At 44.8% G+C, this 21531-nt stretch overlaps 1 protein-coding gene across 1 annotated transcript in view; it reads left to right on the forward strand.

The window, feature by feature from the left end:
* Positions 1 to 21531, forward strand: part of COX10 (cytochrome c oxidase assembly factor heme A:farnesyltransferase COX10) — a 1225252-nt gene that overhangs the window by 778320 nt on the left and 425401 nt on the right. The window contains exon 5 of the mRNA XM_069654548.1: positions 20809 to 20879. Within this exon, the coding sequence (XP_069510649.1) occupies positions 20809 to 20879 (71 nt within the window). The remainder of the gene's footprint in view (positions 1 to 20808; positions 20880 to 21531) is intronic.

Here is a 21531-nt window from a genome sequence, read left to right on the forward strand (position 1 = left end):
GGTAGGGTTTCCAAGCCCCGTAAGTCGAAATCCGCTGGACTTTCGACTGACGATTCGAGGGGCGACTCTCCGTGTCGGCATAAGTCCAGAGGGGTCTCGTTCCAGGAGTGGGTCCCGCCATTCCTCTGCCTCTTTAAGGCATTCACAGAAGCGCCGTCACCGGTCACCTTCCTCGTCCTCGTCAGAGGACTCTGCCAGACGGCGGGTGGCTTGTCCCACAAAACATTCGTCGCCAGCCGAATGAGAGGAATTCCGCCGGCAGAAGATGGCGATTTTCAAATCGCAGGGCACCGTTCTGTCCGCGCCTTCGAGAGAAGCCAGCAAGGAACGCGCTAGGGCCACCGCTCGCACGTCTTCAGGCTCGGGCGGTCGGCGCGATCATCGGGAACCGTTGCGGTCCCAATCGGACAAGGATGTTCGCCACCGTTCCTTCGAAGAAGGCATCGTTGCCATCGGCGACATGTCCGTCGAGGGACTTACTCGAGGCTCCGGCTCCGAGGAAGTCGTCGAAGCCATTGGCGCCGAGACCGTCGAAGGACACGCTCGGGGCTCCGGCCTCGAAGCCGTTTTCGAAGTCGTTGGCGCCTCGGTCGACGTCAAAGCCACTCCCCTCGACGCCTTTTGATGAGAACTTGCCAGAGGTGCCCCGGAGAGCTGTGGAAGCTCAGAGAAAGGCGCTCAGCAAGTCTGCAGCCTGTGTTTGACCCATACTCTGTTCCTCCTCCCAGGGTGGACTTGTTCCAACCCTTGCCGTACATTTCAGAGGTAGTGGAAGGGTCTGAGGAAGAGGGGGTGGTGCCTCCTGAGGTTCCGGACCTGTTGTCTGCTCATAGCCAATTGAAAGACCTTCGTCAAGCTTTACATGACGCCAGTGGTCTTGATACCTCAGCGGAGGTTGAGTATGGCAGGCCTGAGCCTGGTACATATACTGAGTCCTCGTACAGGCGCCTCATGTCGAGGGTGACGGAGTATCTGGGGTGGTCTGCTCCACCTGTGGATTTTCTGCAGGATGACCTGACAGATATCTTGGACCAAGGTCCACCCACTGACCCGGTGTTGCCATTTCATATGGCCTTACAAAGAAGGGTGGTGGCGGCTTGGACTGCTCCGGAGAGTCTTCCGGCAGGGAATAAGTTGTGGCCGAAAAAATACCGCCCAGCCAGTGGTGACCCCTGCTACTTGTCTACGCACCCTACTCTGGAGTGTTTGGTGGTGCAGGCGGCTACAGCCCCAGCAAAGCAGGCTGCGTACCCTATAATCCCTCCTGATAGGGACGACAAACGTTTTGATGGCTGGGAGAAGAAGGTATTTTCTTCTCGGGGTATGGCTTTAAAGGCAGCCAACTCCGTTTGTGCCCTTGCAAGATTCACGCACACTTTGTGGAATTGTGTGTCGTTGGCAGCTGAACATATTCCCGACGGGGAGGAACGGGATGGTTTTCTTGCCATCGTTCAGGATGGCAAGGATGCCATGTGTGAAACCGTTCAGTCAGGTCTGGATGTGGCAGACTGTGTCAGCCGGTCCATGGCGGTGAGCACCGTGATGCGCAGGTTTGCGTGGTTGTGGAAGTCTAGGTTTGCTCCTGATGTACAGTCCCGGCTTCTCAACATGCCCTTTGATGGTGTCCATCTTTTTGGCATCAAGGCTGACGAGAGTCTTGAGAGGTTGCAGACCTCCAAAGCTGCAGCGAAGTCCTTGAGCGCTGCAGTGTGTCAACCTCCGCCTTTTCGGCCTAGGGGACAGCAATGGATGGGAGGCTCCTTTCGATACTACTCTTCCTTTGGTAGATCGAGGGGAGCTGCTAGTCAAAGGGGCCACTGTAGGAGTACCAGAGGTGGAAAGAAGGGTACATGAGGTGCCAAAGCTGCTCGGGAGTTGCCTCCTTGCCCTCTGGCACTGCCGCAGCCACTTCCGCTCAGTCATGAGGCCATGTCCCATGGTACGCTGGCTGGGGGAAGGCTGGCGCAGCATCTTGTAGAATGGCGTGCCATTACTTCAGATGTGTGGGTACTGGAGATCATAGCCCAAGGCTACTGTCTTCCTTTCCGGCAGAGGCCTCACGACAATCCACCGGGGAAGCTCTCTTTGAAGTGTCCGGTTCCGCTCACGCGCAGGAAATCCTATCCCTGCTAGAGAAAGGTGACATAGAACTGGTACATGTAGCGGAGAGGAACAAGGGATGGTATTCCCCATATTTTTTGATCCTGAAACCCGTTATGGACTTGCGTGGTTTGAACAAGCCCCTCAGGAAGGACAAGTTCAAGATGGTTACTCTTTCTCAAGTACTCCAGGCACGTCGACTTCAGTATTGGTTGGTGTCTCTCGACCTCAAGGATGCTTACTTTCATGTGCCGATTCATCCCAAGCACAGGATGTACCTGAGGTTCACGAATGGCGACGCGCATTTTCATTTTCGGGTCCTGCCGTTCGGATTGACCTCCGCCCCGAGGGTCTTCACCAAGCTGATGGTGGTGGTGGTGGAAGCACATGTCAGGAAAGGGGGGATTCACGTCTACCCCTACCTGGACGATTGGTTGATCAGAGAGCGCTCGCCCGAGCAAGTCCTGGATCATCTGTCAGTCACCTGCCACTCCCTTCACAAGCTGGGCTTCTCCCTCAACTTAAAGAAGTCTCATGTGACACCTACCCAGCGGCTCCAGTACATCAGGGCATTGCTAGACACATTTGCCTCCCCGTGTGAGGGCTCACCACATTCTGCAGATGGTGGACAAATTTCAACGTGCCGAGAGTCTCCTGGCGTTCGAGTTCTTGAGATTGCTCGGCCTTATCGCATTCTGCATTTTACTGGTGCCAGAGGTCAGGCTGCGGATGAGATCTCTACAGTGGGCACTCAAGATACAGTGGTTGCAGTTCTCTGGCAAGACATCGGACCCCGTTCAGATTGTGCCCTTGGTCGCCCAGGACCTTCTGTGGTGGGCCGTCGAAGGAAATCTGTTCAAAGGGACTTCGTTTTGGCAACCATGGCTGGAGGTGACGATCGTGACGGACGCATCCCTCACAGGTTGGGGAGCTCATGCCAACGAGCTGACTGCCAGCGGTCGTTGATCTCCATCGGAGTCCAGACTCCACATCAATCTGTTAGAGCTGCGGGCTGTCAGGCTAGCCCTGAAGGCTTTTCTGCCCTCTGTGTGGGTGAAGAATGTCCCGATTATGACGGACAATACAGTGGCCATGCACTACCTCAACAAAAAGCGGGGGGGGGAGGGTCGCTCCCACTGTGCAGGGAGGCGATGCAGCTCTGGTTCTGGGCCATGCAGCAGGAAATTTCGATCTCGGCAGTTCATCTGGCCAGAGACGAAAACGCGGCAGCGGACGCTCTGAGCAGGCAGAGCACAGTCTCTCACGAGTGGGAGCTGGCTTGAAGTTAGTTTGGAGATCTTCGCCCTTTGGGAAACCCCACAAGTGGATCTCTTCGCCAACAGTGTCAACCGGAAGTACGAAAGATTCTGCTTGTAGGAGTTTCCTCCAAGAGGAGCCTTAGGGGAAGGCGTTCGTAGTGGAGTGGTCCTTCCCACTGCTGTACGAGTTCCCTCCAGCCTCTGTCATTCTGCAGGTGTTGCCGGAGGTTCGGTTCCTGGATGATCCTCATTGCTCCGGCATGGGCCAGGAGAGCGTGGTACACGGACCTTCTAGACATGTCCATCTGCCCTCCGCGTTGTCTTCCCTACCGAGACGATCTGCTCTCATTGGAGGGGGGGTCGAGTTCTCCATCCAGAGGTCAAGTCTCTCAGCCTTCATGCTTGGTATCTGAAAGGCTGACCTATAAGGATTGGGACCTCCCTGAAGACGTGATGGAAGTGTTGCTTTTGGCCAGAAGGCCTGCAAAGAAAGCTCTGTACCGTTGCCGTTGGAGGAAGTTCTGCGACTGGTGCAGGGTACAGAATGTGGATCCTTTCCAATGTTCCATTCCTTTGGTTTGGTCTTTTTTGCTTTCTTTAGCCCACAAGGGCCAGCATGTGGGTACCATTAAGGGTTACCTGGCGGCGCTGTCCATATATAAGCGCTCGTCTGAGGAATGTTCTTATTTTAAAATAGGGCTAACTCATGTGTTTCCACTGTCGCCTTTCCAGGTGCCGGGATGGGATTTGAATTTGGTTTTAAAGTTCCTAATGGGAGCTCCGTTTGAGCCCTTGCATTCCTGTCCATTGAGACTATTATCCTTTAAAACTGTATGTTTAGTTGCGGTTACTTCCGCCCGCGGAGTGAGTTGCAGGCACTTTCTGCCAAACCACCACCCTTCACTGTGTTCCATAAGGACAGGGTTGTACTTTGGGTACGGCCTTCCTTTCTTCCGAAGGTTGTGTCAGAATCCCATCTGAGCCAGAAAGTAATTCTTCTGGCATTCTATCCACCTCCTCATCATGGTAAGGAAGAGGAGAGGCTTCATAGGTTGGACCCTAGGAGAGCTTTGAGTTTCTATCTCCCATGGATGTCCCGGGTCAGAGTGGACGATCAGCTCTTTATTGGTTACGCTGGAAGGCATTTAGGTCAGGCTGTTTCCAAGCAGACCTTGTCTAGATGGATCATTTTGACAATCTCTGTGACTGTTATCGTTTGGTGGGAAAGGACCCTCCAGTAGGCTTATGGGCTCATTCTACTAGGGGTATGGCTGCCTCCACGGCACTACAGAGGGGTGTTAAGATTCGCAATATTTGTGAAGCTGCCACATGGTCCTCTGTCCATACTTTTGTGAAACATTATTCCCTGGACTCTATCCATGAGCAAGATTTGGCCTTTGGCAAGGAGGTCCTCTATTCTGCAATTTGATTGGGCAAATTCTAAATTCTTTTCCCACCTCCCTACGTTGGTACTGCTTTGGGAGTCTGTCAAAGATGTGGAATACGTCAGAGGGCACAATCCCCTCGAAGAACAAGTTACTTTCTTACCTGGTAACGTTCTTTCGATGGGGTGTTACTCCGACGTATTCCACATCTGCCCCGCTACAGAATTTCTTATGATTGTTTGTTTGGTAATGCGCACCAAACCCTTAGGTAGATGGGCGCAACAGAACACAAGAAATCTTATAGCTTAGTTACAGTACATAGTTGGAGTACATAGTACAAGTGAATGCAGTGGGAGCAAAATACATAAAATACAGAGCAATAGCCTTGGTAAGTCAAGGAAACATTAACGTGAATATCAATATGTGCGCATATACAACCTAGCATATATACAATGTCATATATCCATAGTACATACATATATAACATAATAGATAACCATACGTGCACAGTTATCTAAAGTACCGCGTGATTCATCAGAAGCAGGCGTCATGTAGAGGCTGGGAATGGTAGAGGTGAAGATCATCAGTTAGGTGTCATTGGTATGTAGCCATTTGAGTACCTTATGTCTAAATTTAGTGTAGGGTTGTTCTAGTCTAAGGTCAACTGGTAGCTTGTTCCAACATTGTGCAGCTTTAACAGGGAAGGAAGCTGGATCCTTCCGCTGTCTCGCTTGAACCTAGGAATCTCCGACATAAATGAGTTGGCAGATCTCGTAGGACGGGTAGCTGTTCTCCTAGTAATTTTGTCTGCAAGGTAGGGAGGTGCTAGGTTATTCAGGCATTTGGAGGGGAGGGATACTGTTTTAAGGAGGATTCTGTCTGTTCAGCCAGTTAACCTCTTTCCTGAATTTGGTAGTATGCTCTCTATAGGGGATGTTCAACGCTGCCCTCAAGGTGTTATTCTGCAGTCTTTCAATTTTATCTGTGATATATTTGTTAGCCCTGAGTACAGGGTATTGCAATAATCTAATCTCGACATAAGAGCATTGGCTAGTGTGATACAGCTAGCACTCGAGAGGTATGGTCTGGATGCTCGGATAAGTTTGCAAGTGTAGGTTGTGGATGAGTTGAAGGAGTTGACTTGCTTTTTGACTGTGAGGGAGGAGTGAGGTACAATCCTAAAGTTTTAACCACAGACATCACCTTGATGGGGTTGTTATCAATGTTGAAGGATGTGTAGTTTGGGCTAACTTTTTGGATATTGGCTTCAGAGCCTAGGATTAGTATTTCCATTTTTTCGTCATTCAGGCAGAGGCCGTGGGATGCCATCCATGCCTGAATGAGGGTGTAAATCTTGTTCACCAAGGCTGAGTCCGCCTCGAAGTTGCCCGAAAGGGGTATGAGGATCTGGGGGTCATCTGCATAGTTAGTGTAGGTGACACCCAGTGTATCCAACTTTTCAAACAAAGGCTTCGTGAAGATATTGTACATGGTGGGAGAGACACAGGAACCTTATGGGACGCCACAGGTTATTTTGATGGGGTCGGCAGAGGCTAAGGTAGAGAAGACTCTCATGGTCCGGTTAGCTAAGAAGGATTGGACCCATGCTATAGCATCTCTGGTGAAGTTGGCGGCAGATTTAAGATGGTTGCATAAAACTGCATGATACACCAAGTCGAACGCTGCCGACAAGTCCAGTAGGAGCAGCAAAGCTGTTTTTCCGTTATCCTTTAATTCTTCAATTTGTGTCTTAAGGTCTAGCAGCGCTGTTTCAGTGCCCTGGAGGGGGCGGAAGCCCGATTGCCATCAGCCAAGTAGATGGTTGGCTTTCAAGTAGTCCTGGATTTGTATGTAAGCAGCTCTATCTAAGATTTTGAGTAGAAATGGCGCAGTGGTGATAGGTCTGTAATTGGTGGGCATGGTAGGGTCCAAGGTTTGTTTTTTAAGTAACGGGAGGACCCAAGATTCTTTGAGATTGGCCGGTACCGTGTTAGATTTGAATGAGGAGTTTATAAGCTTAGAGATAAAGGGGGTTAGGTCCCTAGCTGCATCCTTTATTATTTGTGCTGGGCAAGTGTCTCCTTTACAGTTAGGTTTAAGGGAAAGCATTATTTTTTCTGTGTCAATTATGGAGATGGTCTTGAATCTAAAGGGTGTGGTTGTCCTATTCTCCAAAGGTTGAGTACTTTGTTGGTCCGGGGGTGGCAATGTGACCTTTTTTTATAGCAATTTTGCATTGTAGGGAAGAAAGTTTATTCGATAGAGCATTTTGTATGTTGGTACACCATACTTTATCCTTAGGGGCATTGTCTACCGGTTGGATTTGGGATTCTAGTTCGTGGAGGTTGGAAAATAATTCTTTAGTGTTAGAGTTAGATTTCTCAATCCTGTCATTGAAGGTGTTCTTTTTTAGCTTTAGTTATTTCTTTTTTGTACATTTTTGCAAATTCTGTTAGATTGTTTTTATTGTTTTCAGAGCGGGAGTGACGCCAAATAGTTTGGAGTTTCCTTTTTTGTAATCTTAAGGATTTAAGTTGGGGAGTGAACCAGGCATTCAAGTGTGCTACCTGCCTAGCTTTACGCAGTTTGACAGGAGCGATCATGTCCAGTGCCTTGGTCATTGCATTATTGAAGGTATTTACTAGAATGGCAGGGTTGTTACTTTCAATTTCAGAGATAGCACGGAGGAGGCGAGGGATACGTTTTTCAGCATTAATTTCCTTGTTACTTCTGGTCAGGAGAGGTGGTACCATGTTGTTGGTCTTAGGGCTGAGAAGGTCTAATGCGGCGGAGAAATTTATTAAGTAATGATCTATCCAAGAAATTGGGACAATATCGGTAATGTTGATATTGCAGTTAGGTTCGGATACCCAGTTACGGGTCCTTCCTTTAATGTGAGTTGGGGAGAGGACTTTTTGAGTAAGGCCATGGTCATTTAGTAAAGCTGCAATTGATTCAGCATGTTTGTTGTCTGTATCATTGAAGCCCAGATTGAAATCTCCCAACAGTAGTGTTTGAGAGTTATCTTTTGTATTGTCGTCTAAGAGGCTGGTTAGGTCGTCTTCGAAGGTGCATAGTGGCCCAGGGCGTCTACATATCAGGTGGATAGTGGAGTATGGTTGTTTGAGAGGAGCAATTTGGCGGTGAGTATTTCACAAGATGTGAAGGGGGCTGAGGTGGCAAGTCTAATAGGGAGGGTTGTTTTGAAGATAATGGCTAGGCCACCACCTCTAGCATTAGGCCGTTCCGCTCTAATGATCTGGTAGTTGTCAGGTACTGCTAGCATAAGAGTTGGTCCTGTGGCCTCATGTAGCCAGGTCTCAGTTATGGCTAGTAGATCGAAGTTGTCATTATTTAAGATGTCTGCAATTTCAGTAGCATGGGCTACCACTGATCTGGCGTTAATGAGGGACCCTGTTAGCATTAAAGTTCTGTTAGCTTTGGCATTTAGAGAGGATTTATGTGAGAGGGTATTTTGGATAGTGTGATTCTTAGTAGAAGTTTGGCCAATGGTATTGGTAGTTTGCGTTAGTGTGGAAGGAGGATTCTTAGGCTGGGTAGTGGTACGTTTATTAGCATTGTTGGGGTAGTTTCTATTAGGTTCGTAGATAGGAGGCAATCTGGACCTAAGTCTCACGTTTCTATCCTTGGGAGGGTTTGTTTTGATAGCAATGGCCATAATGGTAAGAATAGCACAGGTAAATAGTACGAGCTAATTTAGTCGAGCAGGCAAGGGACATTTTCAAGCTGTGCTGGGGGCATGCTAATATGTGTGGTAGGGAGAGCTTCTGTGCTATACCTAGCAGGTGCTAGTTATGGCTAGCTGCTATGTGCTGATATCTGATTACAGTCATAGTATAAAAATGCAACAAAAGTTCTATAGTACTAAATCTGGGAAGTACTACCATCTAGATTCAAATTTAGTGCAGTCTGTCGGAAATGCTTATGACTAGAATGTTCTATGTACTGATAACTGAGAGCAGTTATAGTATAGAATACAGTGAAGATTCTGTCATGCTAGGCCTATAGTGTACTAACAACTAGATTCGGTGTCAATGCAAAAAGGTCAAAAACACTCTAGGCTGAGTTGTACTCTGTACTAGCATCTGGTGCAATTATCAATTAAATAAGGCAGACAGACTTCTAGTGCTATGTATGGGAAGTACTCTATACTGGGTTACAAATGCAGTTTCTAATACAGGGTCACAGACACACTCCTGCTATGCCTGCAATATGCTAGCATGTAGGTGGTGTTACAATCCAGGAAACAAGGTCACTCAATACTATGGCAGGTATATAGGTATACAATAGGGACATGGTGGGTGCTGATATTCAGCTCGAATTTTAGTACAGTAGGTTAATAGGAGGCCGTCTACTGCTATACCTTAGGATAGATAACATGTGCATGCAATCAGATGTCAATGTGGTACAAATACATAACGGATAGCATGGGGCAGTTCATACTATACTTGAGAACAAGGACTGGAGGTAAGTGAAAGTTATACAACATGCATGGTAGTATGGCGCATTAGGAGGCAGCATTATATAGTCATATAGGTCGTACTGCAGGAGGGGCAGGAATGACCTTACAGGCAAGGCAGAGTTAGACAGGGAAAATGTGTGCTTATTTTAGATTGCTAATACAAGGGGCTAGAAAGTTTGCAGTGCTCGCATAGTCTCTTAGAAAGCAACAGTAAATTGTACCTTGTGTAACGTTTCGGCGAGCAGAGTAACGGGCCTGCGATTACAGCTTCTGTTTCCGCAAGGCTTTCTGTAGTAATACTGGCAGAAGATTGGTGCCACACGTTCTGGGGGAAAAAACTACAACTGAGGCTACGTGCATCCTACATATAACATCCAGTGATGTCGACCGTCAGAGGAGGTCCTCGAGGGAGCGTAACGACGTCATCGACGCAGGACACCTACGCGGAAAGAGTTTTTCAAAGCAGCACAGCTGTGGTAATCACTGTCAAAGATGTGGAATACGTCGGAGGAACATCCCTTCGAAAGAACGTTACCAGGTAAGAAAGTAACTTGTTCTTCTTTTTGCAACAAACATTCAATTAAGATGTAATGCTTAGTAATTCTTGTTCAGGATGCAAGGGACTAAATAGTGAATTTTGTTTTGCACCCTCTACATTCACTTGAATAGTGTTTTAGGGTTACTTATTTTGGGATTATGGACAACCCCCTTCGCTACAGAAAACTGGTTGCAGAAAGGTAGTCACCCAAGTACTTTATTGTCTATACCGGCTCTAACACACTGGGCATGAACGTTGTTAGTTTTGAATTCTAACAACATTCATCCCGTGATTTTTACATGGTAATTAATTGATTTAACTTCAATTCAATGCGCTAAGGATCTACACAGCTTCCCCCCACCACCCTCCACAATTTAATTGGAAGGATTAAGGCGGGCTGTTCCCAACACAATTTAATTTAAATGGATAGGGTGATTTTCTATAGTGGAATTCATTTTAATTGGATTTAATAAAATGTGCTAAGGGCCTTCCTAGTTTCACCCCCCTACCCACTAATGGAAAGGGATAAAGTCAGGTAGCTCCCCTCACAATTGATGGCTTTTGGATTAGTCTACTTAAATGGGAGGCTTTGGTCAGGGAAAAACGCAGGGATCCTCTGAGGACAGCACAGATCTGGTCAAGGGCTTCAGTCAAGGATTTTTGATTTCCTTGTCATTGTCTCCAATGCAAGGATTGAGGCCTCTCTGCTAGTTGTTCCTCGCAAGAGTCCGGCAGCAGGCTCGCTCCAGTAATAAAGTGAAAAAGTCATGTTCTGAAAAATTAACAACTTATAGGGCTGATGACTCTCCTATATTATCATAATTCACACGGTATGGCTTGATTAGCACTCTCCCTTCACCTCACACCAAGAAGCCCACTGGCTGCTGATAGGACCAGCAGTTGTGAGATATGTATCATGCAGGCTCAAGGAGGAAAAATATTCTTCATTTCAAAATGACAAGTGGGATTTACCTTTTTGGGTTCTGAAAATCTAAGAACATTTTGGATTCTTCATATTATAACGAGTCAGTAAATGCTATATTTTTTTTTGGCATGCACATCTTGTGCGGAGCCACTGGTTTCTGTGGTTTGCTGCTGTGCAGAAATAGCAACAAATTGGACACTTCCCAATTCAAACATTAATTTCACAATCTCAAACGTCACCAATTGTCCAGTTCCTCAGACTTATGAAAATGCCAGAATAAAATTGTTTTGATCATAACTTAGGTTATGCACATCACAAACATTTCCTTTTTACATGGAGCCAACAGGCATTTTATCATCTTTAAAATGAACCCGGGATGGGCTCACTGGGACACACAGTGCTCTTTTTATTTAGAAAAATGTGTTAAATGTTAAACATGTGGCAATGCATTATATGAGAGGTAGTTTTGCTTCTGATCACCCAAGCAGTTTCATTTCTCTTCTATGACCAGATCATGACATAAGGCTGGCCAGTGTTGATTCTAACCTCTTCTCGTGAGCTTCAGAGGGCATTTGCTCAGAGCTAATGCACACTTTATGGCGAACCTGACCATAAAGGTCATTTCTGTTGGTCATGTTATCTGTATCACCATAGTTCCAATCTCTCTTGCAACATTTCTTGTATTTTTAACTGAAACTCCAAGTCTGTTTCCTTGATGAACCCAGCCCAAAGGTCTGGGGGGGGAGGGGGTGGGGAGAGTCACAGTTCCAGATACACCCAGTTCAGTTACATGCACAATTCTGAGAAAGAGCATTTCAATTTAAGAAACATATTTACACATGACATTTTATATTGCATCCATTCAAGAAATAAACCCTTTCTTTACAGAATGCTTAAACAGAGATAAGTCAGATCTTGGTATTATTTACACAGATAGGTCATAGTTACATAAGTAACCAGTGTCCACTGCTATAAAAGCGAAATAGGCCTTTCCCTCTAAATGCATAATTTTATGTGCTGAGTTTAAATCTCTTTTTTCCTGAAAACACATTCTGTCATTCGACTTTATTTCTTAAATGTAAAGCATCATTCCTCCTTTTTAGCTACCAAATGCACAGTATTTCAAATGTATTAATGTCCTTCCATGTGCACTTCTACAGCCTTTGTTAAGTGACTTCAAATCAGCACTCCAACTAGTCTGGGATGCCCAAGGGAAGCCCTTATTCATATATTTTTATGACAAGTTCACAGATCTGGATGATAAACCCTTGTATAACGCCCCTCTCTTTGAATCCCCCTGACCTCACTGAGCCAAGAAGTAGGTTTGTTTTGCAAATTAAAAGATTTATTTGAAAATTAAACAATATATACATATATATCACACTTTTATAATTAATATTTGATCGCACATTTATGAATATGACAGTGATCAACAATGGATAATATTACACTAGCACACTTTTGTAATCACTGAGGAGTTGGTATAGAAAGGATAAGGTAGCTGAGAATGCTTTTATGGTTTCAAAGAAAAACAATGATGGAAAGAATGCAGCACAGAAATAAACTGATATGGTTTGAACAAAAGAGAATATAATCACTTTTCCCCTTGTGGCAATTCACTCCCCCCCCTATGCAGTATCAAGAGATGGAAGGAGAGCACACAATTTTCAGGAATACCATCAATTGCAATACCAATTCAGTTCCCCCCTAGCAAGCTTAGAGCACATGGATGATTTTAAAACACAGGCAAAAATACTTTAAATGTGATTTGCAAAGAAGTGAAAATATGCTAAAAATGATTTTAATTCCCTATAGGATACTCGGGGTAGGTGACAGCTACTTTGAATTAGTTCAGGTCTACACTAGCAATGATTCATGAGGGATTATCAGGTTGAAAACAAATTTCAGCAATGCAAGCAAAAGACAGCTATTTTTGACAGGTGAAGAAGTTTGAGCTAGTTTTCAATTCGTGGCACCTTTTCCGAATGCGTCGAGCGCGATTACGGAAAAACTAGAAGTCGTTTCTGGGTTCGTTGGAAAGCTCAGGATCTTAGCTTTAAAATGAATGTTAAATGAAAGTTAAATCTCGTTCCTAGCATGTATGGTTCAAATGGTACTGATGATTTTGTGGAGGTAGATTTTCAGAAATGAAATGATGATTCAGAATGGCAAATTACACTTTCACAGCTTTAAAGTCACAGAATGAACACACGATTTCTAATGCAGTTCTAGGCAGGTTGAATTGCATGGGATAAGCTTATTTTAAACTAATAGATGACTATGGACAGTTCTGGCTGGGTACTCACTCTATAAATTTGAAATAGGCCGTCAAGATCTGGTCAACAGGTTTAACTGCGGTTCTCTCTTCTTTGCTGGTCTGGATCTCTGGTTCTGGCAAAAGTTCTTGCCACTGCACAGCGGTCTGGTCTGGGTCTCTCTGGATACAGCACTGCTTTCTGGGTTCTGGCACAGGGTTCTAGCCAGAATCAAACAGCACAGCCCGGCTGTTGAAGAGTTTGGTTAGATTGCTGGATTCTGAGGCCTCTGAAGGATTCAGTTTGTGGACTGGGCCTCTCTGCTACAAGTTCTGAAGTCTGGATTCTAAGTTCTGGTTCTGGAGTCTTCTGGATATTGTCTGGTCCGGCAAAATGCTTTGCAAGAAATCAGTTTGAAGTGGAAAGTGAATGTCCCGACCTGGGTCTCAATGACTCCTTTTATGTCTTTTGAAAATGGGTCTGTGCGTGGGCATAACTAAGCCTGCCCCTCACAACTTATCATTGGCCAAGTTCTCCTCTCTCCCTTGATTGGGGAAGGCAATGGAGTGTCATCAGGCATCAATTTTATGGCATACAGAAGGAACACTCCCCTTGTCACTTTGCACACAAATCTATTTTTGATCCAAATGCATATTTATCTATGTTCAATTTTTCTTATATTATAGGTCCAGTTAACATATTTTCTGTAGCACCAAACCATCCGATCCCTGTCTTTGTAAGATGTTGTGTCCACATCTGACAGATTCTGCCCTTTTCATCAAGAACACAACCTCTAAACGTTTCCAGAATTTACACAACTGTGCACAAGAAATATGGGCATCAGATGATAAAGTGTCAGATTTTTAACATACAGACATTTGGCGTAATACCCTATTTTCCGCTACGACCCCCCAGAACATACCACAGAGTCCGAACGCCTCTTAAAATGTGCACAGAAAAATCACAGGAATAATTATATTATTGATATCATTTTGACAGTTATGTACTATGAATTATCCATCTTTTTGAAATTATGCTCTGGCCCAGATGGGTGTGGTTTAGGTTCCAAAGCACATGGGGGAATTTCTGTCTGTCCCCGCCTCCAGCTCTGCTGGCTCACAGAGGCATTGCTCCTCCCAGTTTCTTCCAAGAGGAAGCCATTTACAACCCCCCTAATTTAACATTTGCCTGAGCCAAGGAAAGTTCATTGTTCCGTTTTCCTTCGCAGTCCCAGGTGCCCCTCCTCTGATTCAATCAGAGAGGTGTGATCTCCTTTTGGTGGTGCAGCAGAAGGGGAGGCCAGGCCTGGGAATGCAGTTGCTGGGCAAGTTTCCACTCCTGTCAGGGGTAGTTGCCGGGCAGAATTCAGTCCCCTTAAGCCAGGCTTTAGCCAAATGTCACTTTTGGTTCCAATTTTTCTTCATTCAAATGAAACTTACAATTTTTACACATGCAGCTAGAACGCTGACATTTAAGCAGTTGCAACCTATGTGACACTCAAAAGTAGGTCACTCATTTATTTTAAACATTTCAATTTTAGTGGCTTTAAATCCCATTTCACTTAAGCTGCTGACATCCACAGCTCAGCCAGTTTTGTTATGAACATTATTTTAGGCTCTTCATCTTTCCAGATTTGGTATGCACACAAGACTTCATTCTACCAGATGTCTGCTGGTGTTCAGTAAGATTTTTGAATATCTTGCAATGTTTGAATAGGCATTTTGAGCTTGCATTTCAGAGAAACGAAGGTGATTTCAAAGCGCTTTTTGAGCTAACAGGCACTGCGGTTTTTCCTTTGGCACCGCGTTTCCCTCATGGCACTTCTGGCCCATCACGCTTGCACTGGTGGGTGGCAGGTCAGGCGACCATCTTGGTGTGTGCAAAAATGTGGGCTTTTCGGCCATCTTGGATTTTCTAAGCCCACAGCACCAAATGTTGTAGCATAATAATTCAAACGTGGGTCAAGACACCTGACACCTTAAATCTGTCACATTTCTTTACAAGTCAGCATCTGCGGTGCCACATGTCTTTTGGAATCCATTGGACGCAGTTAACAATATTTCAGTTCTTAGTCACATTCATTCAAACCTCACTAAACATCACGTTGGTACTGAGACGAGGAAGTGGGCTTTGAAGGAGTACAGTTGTAATGGCCAGGCATATCCAGTTAATGTTTCACCATGGTCAGGAAATTAAAGTCAAGGACTTACACCTGCAGCCATTTAACAAGTCCCAGGTGTATAAGAAGAGAGACGGCCTGGAGAGAATGACATGGCTTGGAAGAGTGGAGCGGGGTGGAGAGGAACAGGCTGGAGAGAAGCCGTATGGAGCAGGAGTGAGGGAGAGACGCCGGGGTCAAGGCTGGCTGTGACAGCGTCATAGATTCTGCTATCCTGCTTGCCCAGTGCCAACAGCAGGAACTGAGGGGCACCGAAGCCTCACGATCGCCACAGGTCTCCAAAAGAGAGGGAGGTGTTCTCAGTTGCTTCAACTCTGCAAGAGCAGAGCTACACGCTGCAGAGTTACAGGACGGCGAGCACTGCTCGCTGTGGCTCCCATAAAAGGAAGGCAGTGCAGAGAAGCACAAAGGAGCTGCTACATACCACTGGTAAGAGTAAAGAAGGGAACACTTGTACCGGGGCACTGTAGGGACTTGGACCAAGCGTGTATGAATACAGAAGAAACTGAGAACTTTTATAAATACTGTGGCAGGCCAAAGCAAGTACATTTCAATAATAAACAAGCTGCGAGCTATTACAAGCACTTTGCAAAGTTGAAACAAATAACTTTGAATAATTAAGTGACTGAGAGACACTGAGAGAATAATTTAATACCGCATAGCGCAAAAGCAAGTGATGAGCACATATGAATGAAATAAAAGCAATGTGATAATAATGGAAAATGCCACGAAATAAGATGTGTGAACCACAAGTGGTGTCAGAGTCAAAAGGCTGCAAAGGAAGATATGGTCAAATATAAATGAACACAAGGAACAAGGGTATCGGTTGCGTGGCCTGTAATGGGTGGACGCTGTGGTCCATTAACTGCGACAAGGAAAGCAAGGAACGTGTGCTTTTGCAACAGTGGTTGAAGTGAGTTATAAATGAAGAAACAGAGAAATCCAGGTGAACTATTGAAAAGCCTGGATGAGAAAAGATTTGAACTGATATTGGTTTTGGGAGAATTGAACTCTTGGGGAAGGGAACCCTAAGACAACTGAGTTGAACTCTTCAACGAACCTCAAGACTTTGTGAACTGGGTTGAACTCATTGGGGACGGAAACCCTGAGGCCTTTTTGGAACTGTTCTGAACTTGGGGGAAGGGAAAGCGGATTACAAGCCAAGAGCTGGAAGAAGCTTGGAGCTTTCATTTAAACAGTATTTCTTTTGCTGCAGACATCCCTACCCATTGTATAAAGTTAGTTGTGAGGACAAGTATAGGTTTTGGACACAGACAGACTTTTGATTTGAACTTAACTGTCTGTGGGGACAATTACATACATGGAATTTAAGACCGCTCACCCGTTAGTTCCCCTGAACTTCATAGAGTTTTCCATGTTGATGGCAGGAGTAGGAGAGGCCCGAGTGGGTTCTCTGAGTAACTGCATATCCATGGAATGAATGTAACCCTTTTGCAATTAGTGGAAAAGGGGGAAGCGGGAGTGTGTGTCGGAATTGTATGCAACGAATAGGCATGAATGCTTTAACATTGCGCTAGAGTTCTGAATTAAAAAACGCAGGGATCCTCTGCGAGAGGGTGGCCAGTTCTCAGATGGCAAGTGGACTAGGGTACTTGAAAATGCAAATCGGGTCTCAAGAAATGGTAAATTCCAGTGGATACAATACTAAATAGTGCAACAGGCATGCATCACCCTGGTGAGGGTAACTAAAATGACGCTCCGAGCGGACCCGACAAATTGGATTTGTAGGAGAGGGATCTGGACGTTTGTACACATGTGGTGGGGATGTGAAATTCTGGTGGGTTTTTAGGTGGCTATTTGCTTTACGTTGTAGGAAATATTCGAGGTAAGGGTTCAACTTACAATCAAACTTGCCTGTTAGGGCCTCCAACTTGTGGTAAGGGCAGACGTGTGAAAATTGTGGTTGAGGCCCTGGCACTGGGATTGTTAGCTAGAAGGGCTATGGCATGGAAGGTTCTGGTGGGTGGGGGGCAGGTGGTGCAACGTACGTGGGGGATTGGTGCAGTGCATTCCGTAGATGGGTGAGGGCCGAAAGGGATTTCAGTGTCCTAATGTATCCAAGGGATGGAACTGAGTTACGATACATGGTATGGCATGAGGTTAAAAAATGTAACTACCACTGACTGCTTTTAATAGAAAATATTATCGGATATGGCTTCTGGGGGAAGGGGGGGCTTGGCATCAATAACTTTACTCAGTGGGGGCTTGGCTTAAAAAATGTAACTACCACTGTCTACTCCCTAGACCCTCTGCCAACTAATCTCCTTCCTCTCTTTGGCACACTACTACTGTCAACCAACTCAGTGAACCTGGGTGGTCAATTCGACACCCACCTGCTATTGTTCTTCTCCATCACCATGGCAGCCACAACAGCCTGCTTCCAACTCCTTAACATCTATAGGCTCAAAGCACTCTTCACCCTTCCGTGCTACCAAAGCCCTAATCAACACCCTGCACATGAGCACATTTGACTGCTGCAACAGCCTCTTGTTTGCCTCCCACGGTACCCTTTCTCCTCCATGTACCAGGTTATCAATTTTGGTTGGCTGTCAGCAAAGAACATGGCCGTGTTCAAATGTGTCGCGCATGTTATTTTAATACAAGCCACAAAACACATTTTCCCTAACCAGCAACTACTTGGGTGTTGCCAAGCCCCTGTGTGCATCCTATAGATGCCTTGCATTCTGCCTCCTGGTATCACATCACTGTAAACCCCTTCCCTTTATGTTACAATCTGGACAATCACTTTGCATCTTAAAAATAACTTGCAAACTCACCATAATTTGAAAATTATCCTTTTTTCCTGTACCGGTCTCTTATTTATCCCTGGACTCTTGATATATTCATATATGCTCACATTCTATTTACAAAATGTTGAGCAACACCGTGAGCAGCTTCTGCACATCACTCACACCTCTGATTGCTGTAACCATACAGTACTCCTCTCGTCCAGTGTACTGCTAAAATACTGTGTAAAGCATTCCTCGTAGAAATGTTTTAAAACGATGAATATAAATAGAAAATGATGCTCGCTGGGAAAACTGATTTGCCCATGTGATCAATGGAATATCACATTCAGCCAGTCTAATGTTACCACTTGTGTTTATGGCAGCAGTGCTATTATTGGAAGACCCCTTTGCAGCATCTAGTGAAGAAAACACATCTCAGCAGCATAGGAAAGCAGACAAAAAAATCAGAGTGCTAATTATACAGCGGAAGAAGCAGCAAAATGAATTCCAGTTTCTGGCTTGTATGTATACAGTGCACCCAGAAATGGGCTTCCTCCGTAGACTGGAAGTACTATTCCAACATTAAGAAATAGGGTTTACATGTTTCCAAATGTCTGTGTTGCCCATCTTGAATGAGTAGCAAGAACCTTTCCCTGTCATCTTAGAACCCAATTAGAATGTCCAAATGCCTGCATTGAAAGAGTTGTGATCATGTGCCACCCAGCCTAAAAAGACCCCACCAGACATGCGATCATATGCCTTACCTGCCCAGACCCAGGTCATCATGTGAACACAGTGACACTGTAGCCTTGTAGACTGAGGGAGGGGCCGTCATCACTCATCACGGGATAATGACCAGCCGGCCTATAAGTTGGGGAAGGCTCATTATCCTAAGCGATAATGACCCATCCCAAGGTCTAGAAGGCTATTAGCACATGGTGGTGGTAGCAATACAGGCTTTGGAGTTTTCGTGCTGAAGTAAAAATTGTGCTTTAAAAGTGAGTAAAGTAAACTTCATATCATATTATTTTGTAGCACTTAAATAGCATGGTTGTCTTCATAAATTAAGTATTGTATTTGGAACAGGTTTAACATGAGCATGCAGTAGGTAGCATGTAAACGTAATGGGTTTCTCTATAAGAAAGCTAAAGTATTTTCCAATGTTTTCTTTTTCGTGTACTAAATAGCGTGTTACAGCATAAAATAAGCTCTGCCAGAGTGCAATGTCTTGTTGAAGCAGAATCGTAGCTGGAATTTGCATTGTTTCACTGTCCGCTTCTAAAGACCGATTGCTCGAAATGCAGTCAGTACTAGTAGTTTGTGACTGCTCTCTAAACATTCTGATTGGCTGAGGGGAGGTCAATAACAGTTTCTCTGTGCTGGTATATATTATGCAATCATTTAAATGTATTAAATACAGCCCTCAAAGTGGTGTCTCTAAAGGAAATACGTTTAGGAAAATCTCTACCCATGTACAAAATTCCAAACTCCTGTGTAGATGCTGCCACAAACTCTCAAAAACAAGTTTCCCTTGCATATTTGCAACTTCTATTTAATGTAATGAATTTTTCTTTTAAAATGGCCAATTTTTTATAAAACATTGAGACTTTTTTAAAAACAAGTGCTCATCATTTTTCTAAAAAATAGTAAGCTTAAAAGGTTCATCTTGTTTACTTTGATATACAAGTGTATATTTTTACAGTTAACTTCAGAAAATAACATATATTCACACTTATGAAAGCATTAAAGGAAATGGGTCATATTTTAGTACTACCTCTTGGCGAAAGAAAAGCCCCACTTTTAGTAAAACATAATGCCTCCTCTAACCCAAAATAATTAAATTAAATTTCAAATTAAAAGTTCAGCTCTTAAAATGAGTCAAAAGGTGTGTTTAGTTACGTGGTATCATCATGACACCCTGTGTTGGGAAACTGTTTAGTAAATCCATGTATTCACCAACATAGAGTTGCTGAACAATGAGAAGATGGGTAATTTGCCTGTGCTACCAGGTGACAAGATTGGAAATACCCACGTTCCCATTCGACTTAGTGCATCATGGTCCGTCAGTTTTTAGATCTTCCAAAAACAGAAGCAGTTGGAAGACTCGGCCCTCTATTGAGCATTGTAGAAGAAACGCACATGTTCAGTTTGATGGCCAGTTTATATTGTATTTTGAGTCCGATTGCAATTTTTCCTTCTGGTCAACCAGTATATTGTTGAATGCTCTTTTTGGCATGAATAAAATCCACCCCAAGTTGCAAAATGAGGGCCAGTGGGACAATTGTTTATTCTAACACAAAACAGAAAAACAGGCCATGAAAGCAACAACCTTCTGAGCTGCTCAGTCTGGCCACCGGTCAGCCCTTCATAACCGGGACTGTTTTTTAAAAAGTGGCTTTTCCAATGCCCTCTATACAAAGCACACACTTCTGGGCTAAGGATCGTGTGCTCAATAGCCTTCCTGATATGGGGTCAACCTTGAAACTATACCGTTTTTTATTCTCAAGCAACTTTCATTCGAACTTACTAAAATTCTACTATTTTTTGTAATGCTCTCCACTTCTTGCCACAGTCTGTCTCCTCCCCTCAAAGGGGTGGGTTGGGGCAGAGAGGGAGACAGTGCAACAGCTTCGGGTCAACCAGGCCGGTGACCCAGCAGTACTATTTCTTGGGGAAGACCTGTGATTTGTGGGGACCCATATCTAAGCAGTCCTATGAGGCCCAGTCTGGTTGGCTACCGCTTGACCTATGGGACGTTCATTGCTGTGCTTACTAGGGAGCATGGTGTACAACTGAGCAATAATCTGTTATATCTGACAGTTTTCTGATGAGCTGGTCTGAGATGCCCGATTCGTTAATTCTAATACATTAATTTCCATTTCTGGAATCATGTAGCGTGGGCTGCCTTTTGATTTCTTATGTTTCTTTTTGCAGTTCTTTGAGGTTCCTTTTGACTCAAACATGAACAGAACGAAAAACAGACCTCTGGTGCGGGGACAGATCAGGTAAGGCTCCCTGGTTCCTGAAATCGTTTTGATAAGTGAAAGCACCCCTCTGCCTCCAACACCTATTGTGCGTTTTCTCAGCAGCGAATGAATTGTCCCATGTCATTTTCATGTTAATACATTTTTACAGAGCGTTAAGTATTAACATTTCTGGCCCACTGCACAGATGCCAGGTATGTTGTATGGAACTAATGAAATGAGTTATCGCGTGTAAAAAATAAATAGGCCTGAAACTGGAAACGAAATTGAAAAATGCCTTCAAGGTGGCTGCTTGAGCTGTCGCTCCATCATCACTGTGCAATTGGGAAGCGAATGCTTTGTGTTTCTTGCAAAATTGCTTCCACGCAGCCAGTGTGAATGAAGTGCTTGTCGGCAGTGGCCATGATCTCCTAGATGCCCTTCACCACCATTGTCTTTGCCTGTGTATTCCTCATGGATCCTTGCTCTTGATTGTTCTTCCCATCAATGAAAGGAAATCAACGTGGTACTGCCCATACCCAGCTTCCCCAGATCACGAACGTTATCATGGCACCTCCGCTTTTATGTTTAGCAGTCAATTTAGGGCGCTGGACGATGCCTGCTATCCAAAGTGCTAATATTTCAACTCTCCTCACATGGTTCAAATTGACCTGTAATTTCCTGGTGAGCTGAG

Source organism: Ambystoma mexicanum, chromosome 3q, assembly GCF_040938575.1.
Source record: "Ambystoma mexicanum isolate Mex_15411 chromosome 3q, UKY_AmexF1_1, whole genome shotgun sequence".
NCBI classification, from domain to species: Eukaryota; Metazoa; Chordata; class Amphibia; order Caudata; family Ambystomatidae; genus Ambystoma; species Ambystoma mexicanum.